The sequence below is a fragment of the Ursus americanus genome, chromosome 3 (genome assembly GCF_024610735.1).
Source record: "Ursus americanus isolate L20-20 chromosome 3, mUrsAme1.1.p, whole genome shotgun sequence".
In the NCBI taxonomy this organism is placed as follows: Eukaryota; Metazoa; Chordata; class Mammalia; order Carnivora; family Ursidae; genus Ursus; species Ursus americanus.
The window spans coordinates 40,814,656-40,836,085 of record NC_142129.1 but is presented as its reverse complement, the minus strand read 5'-3'; the positions used below and the strand labels follow the sequence as shown (position 1 = coordinate 40,836,085).

The 21,430-nt window shown below is 42.9% G+C and overlaps 1 protein-coding gene across 3 annotated transcripts in view; it reads left to right on the top strand.

Annotated features, from left to right (window-relative positions):
• Window positions 1-18,183, top strand: part of LOC148110372 (uncharacterized) — a 45,600-nt gene extending 27,417 nt beyond the window's left edge. For 2 of the 3 annotated variants that reach the window (XR_015723906.1, XR_015723907.1), the window contains exon 4: window positions 1,588-7,747. Coding sequence is in view for 1 of the 3 variants with exons in the window: in XM_087860909.1 (XP_087717035.1) it covers window positions 1,588-1,716; window positions 12,440-12,472 (162 nt within the window). In the remaining 2 variants the exon portion in view is untranslated. Of the gene's footprint in view, window positions 1-1,587; window positions 7,748-12,439 lie in introns of those variants that run through there. The other variant, XM_087860909.1, reaches the window with a different exon arrangement.
• The last annotated feature ends 3,247 nt before the right edge of the window (window positions 18,184-21,430 follow it).

The following is a 21,430-nucleotide window of genomic DNA, read 5'->3' as shown; positions in this document are numbered from 1 at the left end:
AAAACCCACAGAACAAAATTTTTCACAATCCTCTTTATTCCCCTCCTTCTATTTTTTTCCCTCCTTTTTCTTCCTTCTACATTTCTTTTCTCCTTTTCCCTTTCCCTGTTTATTCTTGTCATCGCCCCTCTCTCTCCCATTTCCCCAATTCTTCTTCCTCCTTCCCAGTAAAAGGGATACTTGGGAACTGAAAGTATACTTCAAGATTTATTGAAAGCAGTTATCTCTTTTTCATAGGAGTCTCTGACCTTTCATAGAAAATGATTCTTCTATCCCAAGGTGACTTTCATAATAATTCTATGAAGACTAAAGAATTTTATGTAAATTTAATACTTTAAGAGGGGGAAAAACATTTAAATACTAATATTTAAGCATTTTGGCCTCTGTTATTTTAAAACTAGACTTTGACTCGGTGCCATTCATGTTAGAATTCCTAAAACTACAACCATCATCTATGATTTACAGGCTTGTTTTATCTACACAGACATTTCCTATTCCATTTTCTCTTTTCCCGGAGACCCATAACGACTTAGTTATTGCTGATTTCAGGTTTCTTTTGGGAGAGTAAGGGGAAAGAAGCCATTTTAGACTAACGTGAAGCCAAACTTTTGAGGAGATGTGGAGGACAGCATGAGATGTCAGGCCTCACCTCATCTGGCATGTTTACTGTTGCCTGACCGCGTTTAGTTGAGAATAAAAATGTCTTCCCACTTGATCAATTTAAAATTACTTTCTTGAATATGTTTTCCAGAACTCAGGGTGCCCATGCACAATTGTGTATGCCACACTTTTTTTTTTTTAAAGATTTTATTTATTTATTCGACAGAGATACAGACAGCCAGCGAGAGAGGGAACACAAGCAGGGGGAGTGGGAGAGGAAGAAGCAGGCTCATAGCGGAAGAGCCTGCTGTGGGGCTCGATCCCAGAACGCCGGGATCACGCTCTGAGCTGAAGGCAGACGCTTAACCGCTGTGCCACCCAGGCGCCCCTGTGTATGCCACACTTGTGCACAACATCACAAGTTCTCAAAACCCAAGTCCACCGATCTGGGGTCAGCCAGGCCCACTAGCCCTCATAAAGAGCCTCCCAAATGCCGGGCACCGTGCAAATCTCTTCAGGTGTATCGGCTCATCTAATCCTTCAACAACCTTCCAAGGGAGGTGTCTTAGTCCACTCAGATGACCGTCACAGAATACCGTAAACGGATGGCTTAAACAATAGACATTTATTTTCTCACAGTTGCAGAGACTAGAAATCCAGAGATCAAGGGGACAGCAGCAGGGTTGGTATCTGGGAAGAGCTCGTGTCGGGTGGCAGGTGGGGCCGCCTGCTTGCTGGGTACTCACATGGCCTTTCCCCTGTGCTGCTGCGGAAGGAGAAAGTGAGCAAGCACTCTGGTGTCTCTTTTTACAAGGACACCAATCTTATTGGATCAGGGCCTCACCCTTAGGACCTCATTTAACCTTCGGTACTTCTCCAGAGGCCTTGTGCCTAAATATAGCCACACTGGAGATTAGGACTTCAACATGAACTTGGGGAGAACACATTCAATCCATGACAGCTGGTAATGTTGTTCTCATTTTTCAGACTGGGATGCGGAGATCTAGCCGGATTGAGGAATTTGCCCAACATCACAGAGCTAGTAAATGGCAACACTGGGATCTGAACACTAGCATCAAGCTCTTCAACACCCTGCTGTGTGTGTCTCTTCAGCTGGTAGGAGTCCTAATATCATATCTAACAGCCCCGATCCCTGGCAGACAACTTACACCGGTCCTAGTATTACCAGAGCATTGCCGTGCCTTTTTAAAAATTGCTTTTCCTGCAGAGACACAATCTCTCACTATTATTATTATTTTATTAGAAACAGATTTTTATACTATCAAATTTAGAGAAATGTGTAGTTAATACAGTCTAACTCTTAAAATGCTTGCACATCTGAGTTAATCATCTAGTAAAAACTTCCTCTGTCTGTATTTATATTCTAATGGCTGTAAGTATTGCCAGTAGTGATATTTTATTTTTATTTATTTATTTTTTTAAAGATTTTATTTATTTGTCAGAGAGAGAGAGAGAGAGAGCACAAGCAGGGGGAGCAGCAGGCAGAGGGAGAAGCAGGGTCCCCACTGAGCAAGGAGCCTGATGTGGGACTCGATCCCAGGACCCTGGGATCATGACCTCAGCCAAGAGCAGACGCTTAACCAACTGAGCCACCCAGGCGTCCCCAGTAGTGATATTTTAAAGGCTCTATTACACTTTAAGGACTTAAAGATTTTTAATCCAAATTTCTACTCAGGAAACTGGGGCATTGTAATTTGGTGAGGCTACCAGTCGATGAAGAAAATATTTATATCAACTTACAGACTTTACGATGTTCAGATCAAATATGTACTGAGGGGAATGTGATGACTGGATTGGCAACAGTACTAGGATTTTTAATGGAAGTGTTCGGCGTTAGGGAAGGTGGGGAGGAATGATGCATTGGGTAGGAGCAAAGATTCTGGAAACTGGCTCTCCGGGTCTGAATGCCGACTCCGCTGTGTGCTGGAGCAAGTCACTGACAGCTCCAAGTTTCGTTTTCCTTATTAGTCAAATGAAGCCAGTGGTAGCTTTTACATTATGTAAGGATTAAGTGAGATAATCCTTAAGTGTAAATTCAATAGTGCCTGGCTCACTAAAAATAAAATGTTTTCCTGCTTTATAGAAACATAATTGACATAAATCATTGTGTAAGTTTAAAGTATACAACATAATGATATATATATATGTATATATATATACATATATATATATAAATGATTACCACAAGGTTAGTTAGCATATCCCTGACATAGTCATAATTTTGTATGTGAGAACTTTTAAAATCTTCTCTCTTAGCAACTATCAAATATTCAATACAGTATTGTTAACTATAGTCACCATGCTATACAATACATTCCCAGAATTTATTCATCTTAAAACTGGAATTTTATACCCTTTGACCATTTTCCTCCATCCCCCCCCCCCAATCCCTGGTAACCACCAATCTAGTCTCTGTTTCTGTGAGTTTGTTTTTTAGACTCCACATGTAAGTGAGCTTGTACAGTGTCTGTCTTTCTCTGTCTGACTTATTTCACGTTGCATAATACCCTCAAAAACATAATCTTTTAAAATTGTAAACTTCTAAAGAATATGTTTTATACTTCTAAAAATTTTTCCAAAAATCCCCTACAGGAAGGGACGCAATGAGTGTGAAGTGAAAGAACTCTAAATGTCTTGAGAGGTCAGTGTCCCACTCTGGCCCATTCTCAGTATTATTAGTTTTACCAGGAAACAGGGGGAGTCTGTCTTGAAGTGAAACAGGGCCTCACCCAGGCAAGAGCATTGCTAGACCACAGGCCTTGCTCTTAAACCGCAGCTCTGCACCCCAGCCACGCGTGAGGTGGGGGCGGAGCTCTTGCTTCATTCCTATGATCAACAGGTTCTCACCTTTGCAGTTCTTCAGACTTTTTTTATATAGATGTGCACGTATGTTCAGTCTTTTTTGGTGATGGCATTATAGACAGGGAGTATTTCTCTTCAGAATCTATTTAAAACTAGGTATTTCAGCTGTTGGAGTGAATTAAGATTATTAAGTACTACATAAAATATATTTTGGTTGGCTGAGCCTAATTTTAGACCGTGAACACAGACAGCCATCAGCACAGCTACCACCCCCACAGACAGCGTGGCATCTGCTTGCCTCTACTGATGTGATCGGGAACTTTGGTTCTGTGACCTGGAGTGGAGACCCAAGGGTAGCTGCTGGGATGGCTGAGAACCAAAAAGGTATGAGGGAGGGTATGGATTCTCTTCCCACCTAGCTTGTTGGACTTGGTTTTCAGCATCCGCGGTGAGAGGTGAGGGCCAGGCAGTGGGGGAACGATTCAGAAGAAACCTTTATGATTCTCAGTTCCAAACATCGTCGCTTCAGATCCCAGGGCATAAAGTGTCGTACACAGAGCTGGGAGGCAGGAAGCCATGTTCTCTGCTTGTTTGTGGAACGTTGCTCTGCTCTGACCAGCTAAGGGCCGGTGGGCTTAGCAGCACGGGTGGAGACCGTGGGCTTGGCACGAGCAGCGTCGCTTTCATGATGGGCAGCTCCGGCACTGACTCTTTCCAAGTGACCCTGCGGGAAGCAGACCAGAAGGAGCCAGAGCAGGAGGGAGAGGACCGGGTGGATCCGCGTGGTTGCGGCAGCTGGGGTGGAAGCACGAATGACACATCCTGTTGGGGACGCCCTGAAATAGCTGGAGGACACGGAGGTCAAGCTGAGATCCCGTCGTTACCTTTGTAATTTGGACATCAAAAGGACACGTAGCCTGATTTTACATAGTCTGGGAGAACTGGACATGCTGTAACTAAACTGTAATTGCAGTTAATGGGCTGCTTTATAAGTAACCTAATTTCACAGAGTAATTGGTGGCTTACAATAAAATGAGATTGGTGACTTAAAATAAAATAAAGAGATTATAGCCATTGCCCCAAACACCTATGAATTGGAAAGATTAATACACAAGCAAAAATTTTTAAATAAGTTATACAAAAAAGAGAAACATACAGAGCTTGGAAAGAATGAGACTTGCTTCATGGATTGCTTATTACCACAAGATCCAGCATTTCTTTTCAAGAAGAGCTTAGGAGTGGAAATGCGGATGGAGGATGGACGGAGGACTGTCCTGGCATTGGCATGGCACTGTACTTTTTTTTGGGGGGGATATATTTTTCTTTTTTTTATTTTTCCATTTAAATTCAATTTAGTCAACATATAGTATATTTTTAGTTTCAGGGGTAGAATTTAATGATTCATCAGTTGTATACAACACCCGGTGCTCATTACATGACATGCCCTCCTTCATGCCCATCACCCAGGTACCCCATCCCCCCACCCACCTCCCCTCCAGCAACCCTCAGTTTGTTTCCTAGAGTTAAGCGTCTCCTATGGTTTGCCTCCCTCTCTGTTTTTATCTTATTTTATTTTTCCTTCCCTTCCCCTATGCTCATCTGTTTTGTTTCTTTAATTTCATATGTGAGTGAAAACATATGGTATTTGTCTTTCTCTGACTGATTTATTTCACTGAGCAAAATACCCTCTAGTTCCCTCCATGTCGTTGCAAATGGCAAGATGTCATTATTTTTGATGGCTGAGTAGTATTCCATTGTGTATCTATATCTTCTTTATCCATTCATCTGTTGATGGACATCTGGGCTCTTTCCATATTTTGGCTATTGTGAACATTGCGTGCCACTCTTTAAGACTGAGAAAATGTCAGTTGTTTTCATCAGAGGATGGGGTGTTGATGGACATGAGTACCTTTGGTACCACTGATGACTCCAGGGTATCCTTAGGTTTTAAGCCACTTCTAAACCAGGCTTGTCACTACCACAGACACATGGCATTGGCTTCCTTTCTTCCCAAAAAGAGCCACCTGGGGTGCAGGTAATGGGTCCAACGCTGGGGGAGGCATGGCCACGGTACTAGGTGACACTCCCACACAATCTCTGCCCACTTCCAGTTGACTGACATCCCACTGTGGATTCCAGTGAGAAACATCTTCTAGCAAACTCTATCTATCATTAGAGCAGTTTCCCTAAGAACGGGAACCAGGGAAGCCCTCAGTGGTAGCCCAGCTTACCATCCCATTCTGTCTGTCCATTTCCCTCCAGCAACGAAGCTTTCTCTACTCATCCTTCACCTTTCAGCTGGTAAGTCACTTTCTCAGGGAAACCTCCCCTGGCTAGGTTAGGCCTTTCATCACCCTGTTTACTTCTTCATAATTAACTAATACTGACATAATTGTGCATTTAATTACTGCAGATAATGTGGGCAAGGATCAGGCCCATATTGTTCACTGATGAACCCTCAGTTCCTGGCACATAGTAAATACAAAATATCTGTTGCATGAGTGAATGCTGGTGTCATCTGCAGAGCTCTCCCTGTGTGGCTTAAGGCTTCAGCTAAGGCACTGGGTGTTTTGCCTCCTGCTCTGAATATTTTTAAAATGTTTCTAATATTATATAAGCAATATGTGAATACATGTTCACTGTAAAAAAAAATCAAAGAACACATACACATACATATGAAAGTCGTGGTCTTATATATGTGAATTAGGCCACAATAAAGCTATTTTTAAAAAGCTACAATTCTCCTTCACAATTCCATACCATCCGTCTCCCCATTCCTCTCCCCAGTCATAGAACCACTGTTAACATGTCAACTTCCAAATCCTCTTCTGTGTGCTTTCATTCATATACGTGTCTTCATACACGTTTATTCATCCACATATTCATATTTTCATGCAGGTATGTGGGGTATGCAAACATTCAGAGTCCAATCAGAAGGCAGAAGCTATGCTAGAAACTACAGAGGTTGTTTAACACAGGTGAGAGAAGAGTTAAGAGACCAGACAATAGCAGGGAGCCACCCTCAACCCTGGGACTGGAGGGACAAGGGAGAAGGCAGTGTTATCCTGGTGCTGGGCCCACCTGGAAGGATCTGGAACCACTGCAGCACTTCCAGGCTAGGGCTGGAATCACGGAGAAAGGGTTGTAGAGCTGGGGCTGAAGAATCTACAGGCTGCTGCCAAACACCATCTGAAACAGAGAGAAGGGGAGCAATAACCTGGCTTCTCCCTTCCTCTCTCTCCAGAATTCGATCACTGGCTCTCTTTGGCTGGGTCTGTAAGGGAGCCTGGGGAAAACAGTTCCCAGGGATGTTAAACCCAGGATAGAGGATGGTAGAGAATAGATCTGAGAGCAAACAGACAAAAGCCCAGCATATGTGGTTTAAAATAAAGCACATAAATAGCGTCATGGTATATGCAGTGTTCTAAATTTGTCCTGTCATTTTTGCACGGATAAAATCTGCTTCAAATGGCCATTCAGAGCAGGCTTGATCCACAGGATCGAGGTTACAGCAGTAGACTACAGAGGAAAGCAGCAGAAGGCAGGGGTGTTACAGGAGAAATGCACTCCCAGCCAAGGAAAGGCATGTCAAAGTGGCAGGTCAGAGGTCTGGTGTGGGTCCAGGTGTTAGGTTCTATCCAGGCTGACCTGCTCTGCAGACAGGTGGGAAGAGAGTGTTATGGGCTGATAATCACCCGTGAGTAGGCTGAAAGACTCAGAGATTTTAGAACCAGAAGGGCACAGAAGTCTCTTATTTCAACTTCTGGCTCTTATAGAATAAGGAACCAAAACACAAAGAAATGAGATGATGGGCTCCACAGCCAAAGGATCTCAAGCCTATTTTTTGTCAATTTTTGTTTTGGGGGGCATGGTACAGAGGTGTCAGGGGGACAGTTTAGCACCAATGCCTCCTCTTCCTGTGGGCATTGGGATTGCCGCCGTGTCACGGAGTAGCCAAGCAGAGGTCTAACAAGAAACAGGGAAGTCTAGAAGCACTTGTTCCAAGATGACCTGTTTCGTAAACGATGATTGGCACCTGGCGTGTCTTATGAAGGAATTCACCCAAGAAGATCTTTTCCTTAAAAACTCTCCCAGCCTCCAGAACCTGGTTTTAATTACCTTTGGCAAAATTTCAGACTCTTCAGTGCGCTCCAGGAGCTGAGCTGGATATAAAGATGCACAAGATACACTAAAGAATGAACCATGCACTTCTAGGAGTGCTAACTCTCACCAGGGTCCGAAGTGAATCAAAGGATTGTGATACAATAGGATAAATATAATATCGGTGGCACAGAAGAGGAAGGGAGTAATTGCTTGCGGGGGGGGGGGGGCTGGGGAAAATGGACTGAGAAGACCTCATGAAAATGACATGACAGAAGGCAAAGAAAGAAGGATAGGAGCTCCTCAGACCTCCGAGTCCAACTCTAAAATAACAGCATTCAACCAAACTTCCCTGAAACACCACTGCTATCCCTCAAGGATTGACAAAGCACCTGTTGTTGCTCCCTTTCCTTCTATTATGTAATGGAAACCATGCATACATGTAACACGTTTGAAAGTAAATGATGGATAAAATGAGTCCACCGGCCCCATCGGTCAGGATCAGCAGGGCCAGGCTGACCTTCAGAGACGGTGCACCGAAAAGTGAATGATGCTCTTCACATATAATTTAATATTGCAACAACGTGCTTCTAAGGAAGGCCTGAACAGTTCTCTTTTCCCACAATAACGCCTTCTGTATGTTTTTGAAAATATCACATAGCCAACCATGACCCGGATGATGCTATTCTCCTTGTTGTGCCCCTGCTTTGCTAGCGCCCCAAGCACGTGTTTGGCCTGTCGGCAGGTGATCCTGCTCTGAGGAGGCAGCCCCTTTCCACTCCAAGACACCCCGGACGAGGTTGGCCTCAGGAAGTTCATGTTCCTGTCCTTAAGCAAACGGACGGAGAGCTGTTCTTTCACTTCCCCACACAGCCCATGCGTTATGACTCTGTGCTTTACCCCTCTGTCAATACCTTGCAACTCAGGAAAGCCACCTGAAGCCTTGTGGTCTGACTAAACATGAAGAAAGGCTGCTGTGAGAAACTGTTTCCTTACCCTGAGCTCCGCGGCTGGTGATCAGAGGAAGACGGTATCGCAGTGGAGCATTTATGAGCGTGGGCGTCTGAAACAGACAGGCCTGAGTGTAACACTTGCTGTTTCACTTCCCCACGTGATCTTGGGCAGGTGATTTCACCCTGGTGGGCCCCAGTTTTATCTTCTATAAATGTGCTTCATAAGAGCATCTACCTTGTGAGGTCATTTTTTCGACGTGTACTTCAAATGACCCTACTATGTGCCAGGCACCATTCTTGAGGAAAGAGATACAACAGTGAACACACAAAAATCCCTGCCCTAGAGTTTACATTCTAGGGGAAGAAGAGAGACAACAAAAATAAAAAGAATACGTATAATGTTAGAAAGGAAAGGGGCTAGGGAGCGTTGGAAGAGATGCCATTGTAGATAGAATGACCAGAAGGGCCTGAGTGAGCAGGAGACTTGGTAGATGCAAGATAAGCAGCAAGAGGATGTTCGGGGGCCAGCTTCCAGGCAGAGGGAACAGCCCGAGCGAGGCCCTGAGGCAGAAGCAGGTCTCCTAGGTCTGAAGAACAGGGAGCGGGTCTGGCTGAAACCAGCTGAGGGTGGGAACAGTGGAGGGAAATGAGGTCAGAGCGCAGGAGAGCGGAGGAGTGGCAGGCTCCGACATGCATTTGAATAGCTCCCTCCCGGGGAAACCAGTTCGGAGGCTACTGGAGTGATCCAGGTGAGAGAGAAAGCACACCGTGTCCTGACCTCGGCGCCTGGCACGAACCAGCTCTGGATAAGAGTGCCCACTGACCTGAAGCCGCACAGGCGTATCTGGCGAGGGAGGACCTCAGCTTTGTTCTCCTTTCTGCCCCTCTCTCAATCATCCATCTACTGCCTGCGTCATCATCTTCCTCAATCACCCTGCTTGTCATCTTCCTGCCCTTTTCTTCTCTCTCTGCTTCCTGTTCACTCTGCTGTCTGCCTTACCTTTCTTTCATGAATGGTCTGTCCTCCAGGGCAGAGTTGGGGGGGGGCGGTTGCATCTTGGGGAGAGAGCAGTGTACCTCCTGGCCTGTCAGTTCCACAGGGCTCATCAGGGGACAAGAGGTGGGGGCGACAGGCACAGAAGGTGCCCAGAGAGGTGGCTCTGCCATGCAGGTTGTACTGAGGCCACAGGCAGAGTTTTGTAGCCGGGTCAGAGTTCAGCCATGAAAAGAGAGGCCCCTGTCAGTGTTTCAGGCAATTCCTAAAAGGACGCTGATGCAGGGAGTTAGAGGCTGACACCACCGCAGCTAGACCAGGAGAGCAGAGATCAAAAGGCTGTTCTCAAGGAAATCAAGAAGTATAGGGATTATAGCGAAACCACCACAAATAACCCCAAACCTTCAGCACCAAAGCGTGTGATTCTCAGAAGGAAACTCATTGATACCAGCTACCACCTTAGTGTCACAAACTTAGGTAAACGGTCCCAGTAGACAATAGGGGGATTCCCAGAAGTCATTCTGACAGTGGGACCACTGGCCATGATGTAACTAGGCATCATGACCCAACTAGACATGACGTAACACAGAAATGTCTGCAAATCACAGGAACATTTTCCACTAAAGTCAAATTCAACACGTCCCTGGCTCAGCTTTCCCTCATCTGGAGTCCCAAGATACCCAGGGCCACTCTCATCCCCCTGATGAGGTGACAGAAGGGAATTCAGAGTGGAGAAACACAGGTCCTTAACTAACTGTGATTTAAAATATCTTACTTTTGCTAATTTTACAAAAATATCTGGCCCTGTGCATACACACGTGGCTAGGACCCCTCCCAGGGCCCTTGAGGCTGTGCTATGAATGGGGGTTCCTGAAGCTTTAGCTTCTCCTGGAAAATCTGCCTCTGCCTGGAACAGAAGCAATTTACCTTCACTGGCCAGAGAGCTGATTCCATCATAAGAAGGGGCTTTGGGCCGGTGTGAAGCTTCCTTGGGAATTGTTTGCAGCAGTAGTGTTTTACTCTGCTTGGAAACTGCTAATAACACTACTAGATGATTTATTAAATTGATACACATTTGAATTAGTAGAAAATGAGCCACTGTGTGTAGCCTTTACTCTCAGACTTCTGAATCACTCCCCTTTAAGTCAATAAGACCCAAATTTGTCTATTCAACAAAAATTTATTAAGGGCATACTCCATGCAGGTACCGTGCTAAACTCACAATGGGAAGGAAAGTAACCATGACCTCTGACTGTAGGGGGCCTTCACGGGAAGAGACAAATAATCAAATAATCAATAATCAGTCAAGTCAAGGACAAGAGAGGGTCCCACTGAGAATATGGACAAGCGATCCTAAGCTAGTGCTCTAACAGGAAAGACTGAAGGATTCGTTCTTTCTACAATTTTGGGGGCTGCCTATTCTTTACTCACACAATGCTAAGGGCCAGGATAAGGGTGAGCAAAAAAGCTGCAGCATCCCTGCCTTTCTAGAACCGTCCCCTGGAGGAAACATTATCACAGAATCAGATTGCATCTATCCATACCGCCAACCCAGTGATGACCTCCGTGAAGCAGTGCACCAGGTGCACCAGTGAGCATATTTGAAGAGGGTTGGTGCAGCACGACAGACTTTCAGGAGGGGCCACAGCGCACTGAGAACCAGAGGCGAATTAACTGATGAATGAAAAGGTGGCAGGGCTTGTGGGAGTCTCCTAGGCAAAAGGAGCTGCAGGAAAAAAGGCCTCCAGGGGGAAAAAGTGTAGGAGGGAGAAAAAGACAAAAAGAAGCCAGTGTGGCCGAGGCAGCTCCAGCGGAAGACAGGAGAGAGTATGGATACGTGGGGCTGGAAAAATCGGAATGGGCTGGTGTGCCTTAAACCAACGGGAGCCCCAGAAGTTTCTGAGGTGTGGCGAGACATTGCCCGGTTGGCATGAAACGGATGGCTGGGGCTGCAGCGAGAATACTGGATTACGAGGTTGCTTTGGCAGTAGCTGCATCCTAATTACTTCCCCCTTTCTCACTTTCCTTTCCGGGAGCCACAGAGATTGAAATAAACGCATGCCAGATACTCAGTTCAAAGCACCCGACAATGAAGGGCTCTGTGGCTTGGAGAAGAACACACTGCCTTCAGTCAGGCAGACGCAAATTAGATCTTCCCTCCACCTCCAGTCAACTGGTGTTTCCAGCGAGTCACTCGCCCTCTCTACAACCCACTTTCCACCCACTCTGTAACACTGGCAGAACAATGCCTACCGCGCGGAGTTAATGAGGGACAGAAGGGGTGTGTGCAAATTACCTGGCATTTGGCAGAACTCTGGACGCACCAGCTACTATTGGAAGTGATTGCAGCGTGGGCAAGCTAGTCAGAGGAAGATTTCCAACCAGAGGTGATACCAGCAAAAGCCCTGGGAATACAGTGCAATCTCTCCTATTAAAAAAAGAAATGTATGGGGCGCCTGGGTGGCACAGCGGTTAAGCGTCTGCCTTCAGCTCAGGGCGTGATCCCGGCGTTCTGCTATGAGCCTGCTTCTTCCTCTCCCACTCCCACTGCTTGTGTTCCCTCTCTCGCTGGCTGTCTCTATCTCTGTAGAATAAATAAATAAAATCTTAAAAAAAAAAAAAACCCTAAATCCCGAAAAAAAAAAAAAAGAAATGTATGCAGTAGCATATATTTATGTAAATAGTACATTTTTATAGGTAGCTGTCTTATGAAATCTTCCTAACAGCATGTTGGAAAACAACTCTATGTTATCTATGCAATTAAAATATATACACATATACAATAAAGTTTCAAAGTTTTCTCGGTAAATTATATTGTACAAGACTTGCCTTATCTCCAGCCTTTTCCTGTTTGTTGTTGTCCTGTGACAACAAATGAGAAACTGAACTCATTCGTTAGCCGGTGCATCCCCCAGACTGAACAACATTAGCTTCTCAAGAATGAGGTTATTTATTTCTGTTTCTGCAGAGTCTGCTGGAGATCCTGGCACTCAGTAGTTGATGCACAGTAAATACTTGCAGAACGGAAAAATAGGTAAAAAACAAAAGGAAAACATTTAACGTATGAGTCTGGCAACTGTATTTTATGAACCAAAATCAAGACACATCGTCTCTTCCACAGAATATGAATGTCTTGGAGAGAACTTGGCACGGAATGTTAGAACTCCACACTGTCCTGGAAAATTCAGGATATACGATCCGGCATACACCTCAAACAGCTGACTCGGTTGGAAAAGAGCTAGAGCCAGTTCCACTGTGAGCTTGTGTTACACTTTTTGTAACATATTTTGCAGCATAAAACTTGTTGCAAGTCCTTTGTTCACAGTGGAAGGAACAATCTAGAAGATGTAAAGGATTTCTGTTTAACTGTTGACACAAGGACTCAGGATCAGCTTTTCTCTTATCTCACTCACTGTAATTAATTAGCTGCCCTGATGAGACCTCTACTGGCACAAAAAGTACGAGTGAAACAGCCATACATTCTGTTTGTGAGGCACAGCTGAGCCTAGCTCAACAGAGTGTCGATTCAAAAGAGGGAAATAAAATATGCAGCGAAGTTGGGGACAGGGAACAAAGAATCCAGTATGACAATTGAAAGGAGGGCTAAACAAGCATTCAGAGTACCATCAGGAAGGTAAAAAGTCTCAAGAGTCTAGAAAAAAGATAAACTGGAGGGACAAGGCTGAGAGGAGCTAGAAGGATCCATTTAAAATCAATGAAGAAATTTAAGACTTGGTTTTAAAGGAATATTTTTACGAGTCGGGTTTATTGAAGTATAATTTACATACTATAAAATTTACCTTCTTAGTGTAAAGTTCTGCGAGTTTTAAACATCACTTGGGTGTGTAGTTACCATCACAATCAAGAGACGGAATAGCTTCATCATCCCCAAATTCCCACTTGCCCCTTGTGATCAATCCCTCCCTCACCCTGAGCTCTGGCAGCCACTGTTCTGTCCTTCTGTCGCTCTGGTTTTGCCTGCTTTAAAGGAATTTAGTAACAGAACTTAAAATGGGGGAGAAAAGGAACTGAGAGTTTTTTCCCCTACCACCCACTCACTTCCGATACCCTTCAACAGCATCATTTAGCGAACATAGATTTATTGAGGATCTATTATGCGCTAAAGATTTTAAGTACATCGTCTTCCAGTTTTACAGCTTGTCGGGGAAGGAAGTTTATTCTCCCCATTTCCCCGGTGGTAGATGACACTCAAGAACTGTCAAGCTGGTAAGAGAGCAGAGATTCCACGTCAGAGTTGAGCAGAAATGTCACCATGGTGTATCTCTGGGGTTAGGTTAGAGCTGGTTCATACTTGCTTTCTTATACATTGTTTGCGTTAGCAAAGTTTGTAACAATGAGCTGATGCTATTTTTATAACCAGAAAAAAATATTTTTATAAATAAATAAATACACACACACACACACACACACACACACACACACACACACACATGTTCTGATTCCAAAGCCTATCCTCTTTGCTGAGCAAAGAGGGGAAGACAGGGAGAATAACTTAGAAGGGAAGAAAGGAGAGGCTCCTCTTGGCCACAGGCACCTGTTCAGAAGTGAGGAAGCAGAATCAGCTGTACCTAAAAGACCAGAGCACAGCTTTACTCTGTCTCTAGATCTCACCACAGTTGAATTTCTTTACCTTCAAAAAGTTCCCTAGCAATAATGTCCCTCCAAAGTGGTGACCGTGAGCCTGGAGGCCAATAAAAACCCACTGAGATCACTCCAGACCCAGCAGACAATCCTGTGCATCTTCCTGGCCCGTCTCCAAAGATTCGGTAGGGACAAGCTTAACCATCATGGGCAAGTAAGGGTAGAACAGCCTTCTCACCACTTTTGAAGAGACAGGAGGTGAATAACAAGGCCAGCGCTAAAGGGAGCACAGGACACCTTTTATTGGAGGGATAGGGAATCATATTTAAATATGACTATGTTGGGGGAATGTTACCCATCATGGTGCTGAAAGGGACATATGATGGCATTCTCTGATCTTTAGGCAGAAATCTGTTTATTGCTTGTCCCCAAAAATATTTGATGGGTCTTACAAAGATGGACATAATACAAAAAAATTGTATGTTAACTCTACTGAAATTAAAATAAATTAAAATAAAATAAAATAAATAACAAGGAAAAAAATAGTTTAGATACTGGAACTGCATACCCAAATAGAAAGACGACGAACTTGACTCCTACCTTACACTATACACAATTCATTCAAGAGGGTTCACAGACATAATATAAAAGTGAAAACAAACTTCTGGAAGAAAAAAGAGGAGAATATCTTCACAAATAGGGATAAGCAAAGATTTCTTAGAGAAGAGGCAAAAAGCAAGAACCATTTAGAAATTAATAAATCCGGTTATACCAAAATTTAAAACTTTTGCTCCTTAACAGATAGTGTTAATTAACTACAGAAGCAATCCAAAGACTGATATAAAATATTTGTAAAAACATATATCTGACAAAGAATTAGTACTGGAATATGTAAAGAACTCCTATACCTAAAAAACAAAACAAACAAACAAAACCAAGAAATCAACTCAATTTGGATTGACTTGAATAGACACTTCACAAGGGAAGATGCATTAATGGTTCAAAGGCAGTTTAAAAGATTCTCAATATCATTATTCATCAGGGACATACAAATTAAAGACACAGTGAGAAACTACTATTCACGTGAGTGACTAAAATAGAAATGACAACACTAAATGTTGGGAGAACATAGAACAACTTGAACTCTCAAACACTGCTGGTGACACAACCACTTTGGGAAAAGGTCTGACAGTTTTTTATGAAACTAAACATGCATCTACCCAATGACCTGGCTACTCCACTCCTAGGTATGCAGCCAAGAGTTATGGAAGCATTTCCACCAAGAGATTTGTGCAAAAACATTCCTAGCAGCTTTAATTGCTAAGCAAACCGAGGTATATTCACACAATGCAATACTAATCGGCAATATAAAGATACAAATTCTAATAGCAAAATAAGTGTGGATGAATCTTTAAAACATTGTGCTGAGTGAAAGAAGGTTTATATAAGAATACTTGCTGTTTGATTCCATTTATATGAAGTTGGAAAACAGGGAAAACGGAAAAATTTCAGAACAGTAGTTGCCTCTGAGGTTGTGGGGATGAAAGAAGGGACATAGCTGACCTTGCTGGCCTGATGGGAATATTCTAAATCTTGATAAGGATTTATTATGCAAGTGGGTTCATTTGTCAAAAATAATTGGATGGTATACTTGAGGTGAGTGCATTTTGTTGTATGTAAATTTTAGCTTAATAAATAACGAAGAAAAACCATAACCAAATACTGAGTTTCAGGTAATGATATACATACTAAAATGTTTAGGGGTAAAGTGTATAGATGCAATTTACTTTGAAAAAATTGAAAGAGGGATGGATACATAGATAATATGTGATAAAACAAGGACAATAAAAAGTTAATTATAGAATCCAGATGGTGGGAATACAGATGTTAATTATAAAATTCTGTCATCTTTTTAGATATTTGAAAATTTTTGTAATAAATTTTTGGAAAAAATAGGTAGGATTTAGGAGAAAAGAAAAATGCAGGTCAGACGAAAAGGATGAACCTGAAGTTAGAACATCCTAAAGAACTTACAGATCTGTCTTTGAGCTTCCTAAGAGCCAAAGCAAAAGAAAGAGGGTGAAGGCAGAAGAGAAAGAGGGAAGAGGGAGGAGGAGGGAAGGAAGAGAAAGAGAGAGAGCACAGGCTCAGTTACATGATTAGCAATGCCCATGAGATTTTTTTTTTTTTTTAAGTAGTCTCCATGCCCAGTGTGGAGCCCAATGCAGGGCTTGAAATCATGACCCTGAGATCAAGACCTGAGCTGAGATCAAGAGTCAGACACTTAACTGACTGAGCCACCCAGGCACCCCTGATTTTCAAAAAATTGTTGTAGTAGAGCACCACTTTTCCTGATACGAGTTTTCATCAAGAGGGCACTATGCAATGTGGTTCTATTAGGTGGTGTAAGGACAAGGCTCAGAGACTTCATTTCTTAGGCGAGCAAGAAATTCATTTCTCTCTCATATATAGTAGTCTATAGGTAGTGTTCTGGGACTAGTATGGTGGCTCTGTTCAAGGGAAAATAGGTGATTGGGGATCCAAAATTTGGTAACTTAGGAAATGGCTGTGATGATTTATCCAGGGAAAAAAAAATAGCGTCCAAAGATGTAAAAACCCTTGAAAATCTCTAGGAAATATTCTAACACTTGTCTCATTGATCTACTTCAATGTATCTTGCTAAATCCATTTCTCTCTGAACATGTACCATATGCCATGTACCATAGAGAATGATAATAATAACTTTTTTGTGCCATATTTCAACAATTCCAAGATGCATAATTTTTTCCCCAAATTTTGGCACCTCTAAATCAGGATGGATCTTACAATCAATGACATGTTGTACTTGGTGGGATTTTTTTTTTTCTTTCTCTCTCTTTTTAAGATTTTATTTATTTATTTGAGAGGGTGAGAGTGAGCATGAGAGATAGAGAGAGCATGAGCAGGGGGGCGGGTAGAGGGGGAAGCAGACTCCCCACTGAGCAGGGAGCCCGATGCAGGATTCAGTCCCAGGACCCTGGGATCATGACCTGAGCCGAAGGCAGACACTTAATGGACTGAGCCACCCAGGCGCCTGATTTTTTCCTTTCTTAATGGTACACAAAATAATAGTGTTTCTTCATTCAGCGGTATATGTTAGATTTAACAAAAACACATCTACTACTTCATGGTTCAAAATATTTTCATCTTCTTTGAGTCTCATGACATCATATTTTGGTGAGATAGGTTATTTCTATTCCAAATATGGAAATCGAGATTCAGAAAGTTTAAATGACCTTTCTGAGGCCCTCGGCTAGACTATGATGAAGCCATAACTCTAATCTGAACTGTCTAAATTTGAAATACCCTGTTGTCTCCCAATATCACACAAAATATTTAGGGAATGGAAGCTCCATGGAAACAGGGAATCTGTTTTAGTCACTACTACAGCTTCAGAGTACAGAAACGTTGCTTGGCACATAGCAGGTATTTAGTAAGTGTTTATTGAATAAATTAATATTACAGAAGGGAATGAGTGGTCACAAGGGAAAGAGCCTGTGGCTGTAGTAGGCTGGGAAGTTTATATGGAGGGTCACCATCCTGCCATCTTCTCTCCACTTTGATGTATTTCTCATTAATCACTCAAACAGTACCTACTTCATGATGCCTAAATCAAATTAAGCTAAATATATTTGCTCCCTAATAACCTGAAAAGCAATCTAGTATTGGGCAAAGTGTACTGATCTTCACATGAGAAGATCTGGGTTTAAGTCCCTTCTGATTTTTAACCACCTATTAGCATAAAATTTTGGGAGAAATTACTTAACTTCCTGGAGCTTCAGTGTTCTTATCTGCAAAACTGGGAATGATAGAACTTTCCAGACGGTCTCACTGTAAAGCTTCAATGAAACCTCAGATAGTTTCAGAGTTCCTTCATTCACGGGTTGAATCTATAAATATTTATCATGTGCCTGTTATGTGCCAGTCCCTGATCTAGTTGCTGACGATACAACAATGAACGAAACTAACCAAAATCCCTGTCCCCGTGGAGGCAGATGGACAATGCATGAATAAATAATGCTTGGTGTTAAGTGCTATAGAGAAAAATAAAGCAGGGAATGGGAATTAGAAGTTGGGGTGGGGGTCGGGGGGAGTGACTCGTGACATTAATTTGAGTGTTAAAGAAAAGCCTTACTCACGGTGACATTGGAACAGAGACTGGAAGGAAACGAGGGTAAAATCACGCAGACCTCTGGTTTAAATTTGAAGAGCAATATAAATATCAGTAGGAAAAATAAATGAAAAGAAGTAGACAAAACATTCCAGAATGTGGGAACATTTGACCAAAAATCCGATAGAATCAAGTAGAAGCCTTCCTTGGGCAGTACTAAACAGACCAATCTACCTGGAGTATCAGGACCTAGCCATCAGGAAAAGAATTTGTATTTTATGTAGGGGACAATGGTGAGCCACCGAAGGCTGTGGAGCAAGTGGGTGTGAAAGGATCAAAATAGCCCTACAGGAAGCTTACTCAGGTAGAGCAACCCATGCAGGGAGTATTAAAGGGAAGAGATAGGAGTCTCAGCTCAGACATCTTGAGTTTGACTTTATGGTGGGTTTTCAGAGCATGCTCAGTGAACAGTTGGAAATGTAGGCTTAGAGTTAAGAGTGAGGTGAGGGCTTGAGATTTGAGGCACGGAGCTGTCTAAATCCCAACAGCTGATTGTCATCATCTCCCGAGCGTCCCAGACTCCATCTGCGAGCAACAAACAGATCTTGTTAGAATTTTACTTCTGGCCTGAAAACGAGTAGAACATTCCTCTTTGGAATTTTCCAAGCTTAGGCCAAGACTAGATAATCAGAGTCAGCAGTAATGAGAATGATATGCAGGACCTGACGGGGAGACATGCCAGCAAATTAAGTAGGAAAAAAACCCTGAAAGGTGGGGCACAACATGCCTTGGGAAGCTCAGAGTCTCGAGAAATCTGGAAGAACATATATCATGCCAGATGCTTCGGCCTTATGGGAGGGCTTTTGTTTAAAGGCGTGCTATGTGAAGTGATTTAGACACCCTTCAAAAAAGCAACATGCCAATGATTCATCCTGTCTGAAAAAACATACAGCCCCTCACATTGGACTTTTCAATCTAACACTGATTAGAAATAACAAAAGTGATCTCTGTGCTATTTGGAATGATTTCTCATTCACCCACCAACAAGCAGGAAGGGAGTCTGTGGAACCTGAGGAGTGGGGTTGGTAAACCACAGGGAGAAGAGTTGCAGGAAGCAGTTGTAACTTTATATAAGATTCTTGAGTCCTACTGATGTGCTCACGGCTGTGTGACAGTGGAAATCTACCACTGAGAAAAAAGAAAAGAAAACATTATCAAAATAAGCTTGGTTCTCACTGAGAAAAGCAAAGGACTGCCATCTTGCCTGGAAGCCTATTGGGGATACCGTGTGCCTCTAATTAGCCACTGGCTTCCGGGAAGAAAAGAGACCAAAGAGATTCAAAAGACAGGGCCTCCTTTCCTTGAAATGTATTATCTTAGCCCAGGAATCTATAAATATATTGCTTACATAACCCCCAAAAGAATTGTTTAAAACTGTGTAACTTCCTGCATATTTTCAGTTGTCATCTAAAATTTTTCATCATAAGATGATGGTAGATTGTAACTGGGAGAAATATTTCATGACACTATTTAACAAAATAGGTTTTAACTCCCCAATGAATGAAACACCCCACATCTTAAAGAAATCGTATAAAATTTTATAAACCAGTTTCATCCAATGCTTCTCAAAAAAATCTGCTGTCTTTTAAGGCTATTTTAGTTAACTTTAGGAGAATCAGCATCACTAATGTACACTGTCCAGCTGCTCCAAAGCCAGAGCTTCTCCACAAAGGCCAGTTATTCCATGTCTAATGCCAAACTGCACTCTTAACAGAGATACGTATCAGATAGGCAAAGAAGGGAAGCCCTATGCATATAAGAAAATTTGGTTAATAATGAAGATGTCACCAATATTTCTTTCTTGTTTTTTCACTTCACCAAACCAATATTTCTTTCTTGTTTTTTACCTCTATACACATCTACAAAAAATAAGACCATTTTCCTGCACTGTTACCCCTAACAAAACCGTTTAGTCCATATTAAAATTTCTCACATGCCCCCCAAATACCCTTTATTGCTGATTTATCCAACCCAAGATTCAATCCTGGACCATGTATTCCAGTTGGTTGTTACATCCCTTGTCTCTTCTAATAGAGCATGCATTTTAGTGGGGTGATATTGTCCCCAAGGGAGTGAAAATTAATTCTTGGGGTATGAAAAAAAAATCTTACTTTTTTGTGTGCAAAGTAAAGGTATACATATGTTTATGTACATAAACATATACACAGTATACCCGTGATATTAAATTTTCATGGTGGAGGGGACAATTAGGAAAAAATGTCTAAAAAGTGAGGAAGGGGGAGAGGATATGAGCAATAATAGAAAAAAAAGGCTGAGAAATGCTGTTCTAGAGCATTCTCCATTTCATGGCAATGACAGATGGATGAGGCCCGCAAACCAATATTTCAGGGTACTCCCTTGTTGGTTCATGGGGGCGGAGGGGGGTGGTTATAGCCCAGGGCAATGCCCCATTGTAAGATTTGGGATGTATGATGTGGCGGATATGGAAATGTCCTGCTTGGATACCCCCTTGAAGAAAGGACTCCCTGTCCAAATGGGAGGAATGTGGCTAGCTGAGACACCTCAGACCCTCCCTCAGCTTTCCAGCGGAGGTCACACCCTTCTCCAGACAAGCCCCAGCCAGGGAGTGAGCAAAGCTGGTGTACAAAGCCTCGGCCATTTTCACCCAATACAAGAACTCTGAAGAGGCAGTCCTGGCTCTGAAGCTCCCCCATTGATCCGACAGAGACATTGTCTCTGTCATCTGCATCACCTGGCAGCTCCAGCAGCCCAACCCTGCTTTCCCCCTTTCTCTTTCACAAATGTCGCTCCCCAATAAAACATTTGCTTGCACTCATAACTCTCAGCATCCTCTTCCTGGAGAACCAAACTGGCTTGCAGGATTCTGTGAGGATTATATTACGATAGAATACACAAAGCCCAAGTGTACGATGCCAGCATTTGGTGTTTAATAAATGACAGCTGTGATTTCAAGGCTGTCTCATAGCTTCCAGTTTAATAACAGCGTGTTGAGATTTTAGAGCCATTGAGTCTTTGGAGGATCACACAAGCCGAATCTGCTCAAGCCACGGTTAGAATTCACAGAACCATCAGTTTAGTTCCCCTGAAACCAGAGTTCTCCATGTCCTTGAGTTGCAGGAGTAGGAGGGAAAAAACCAGATCATCCCCATCAGTTAACTGCCTATT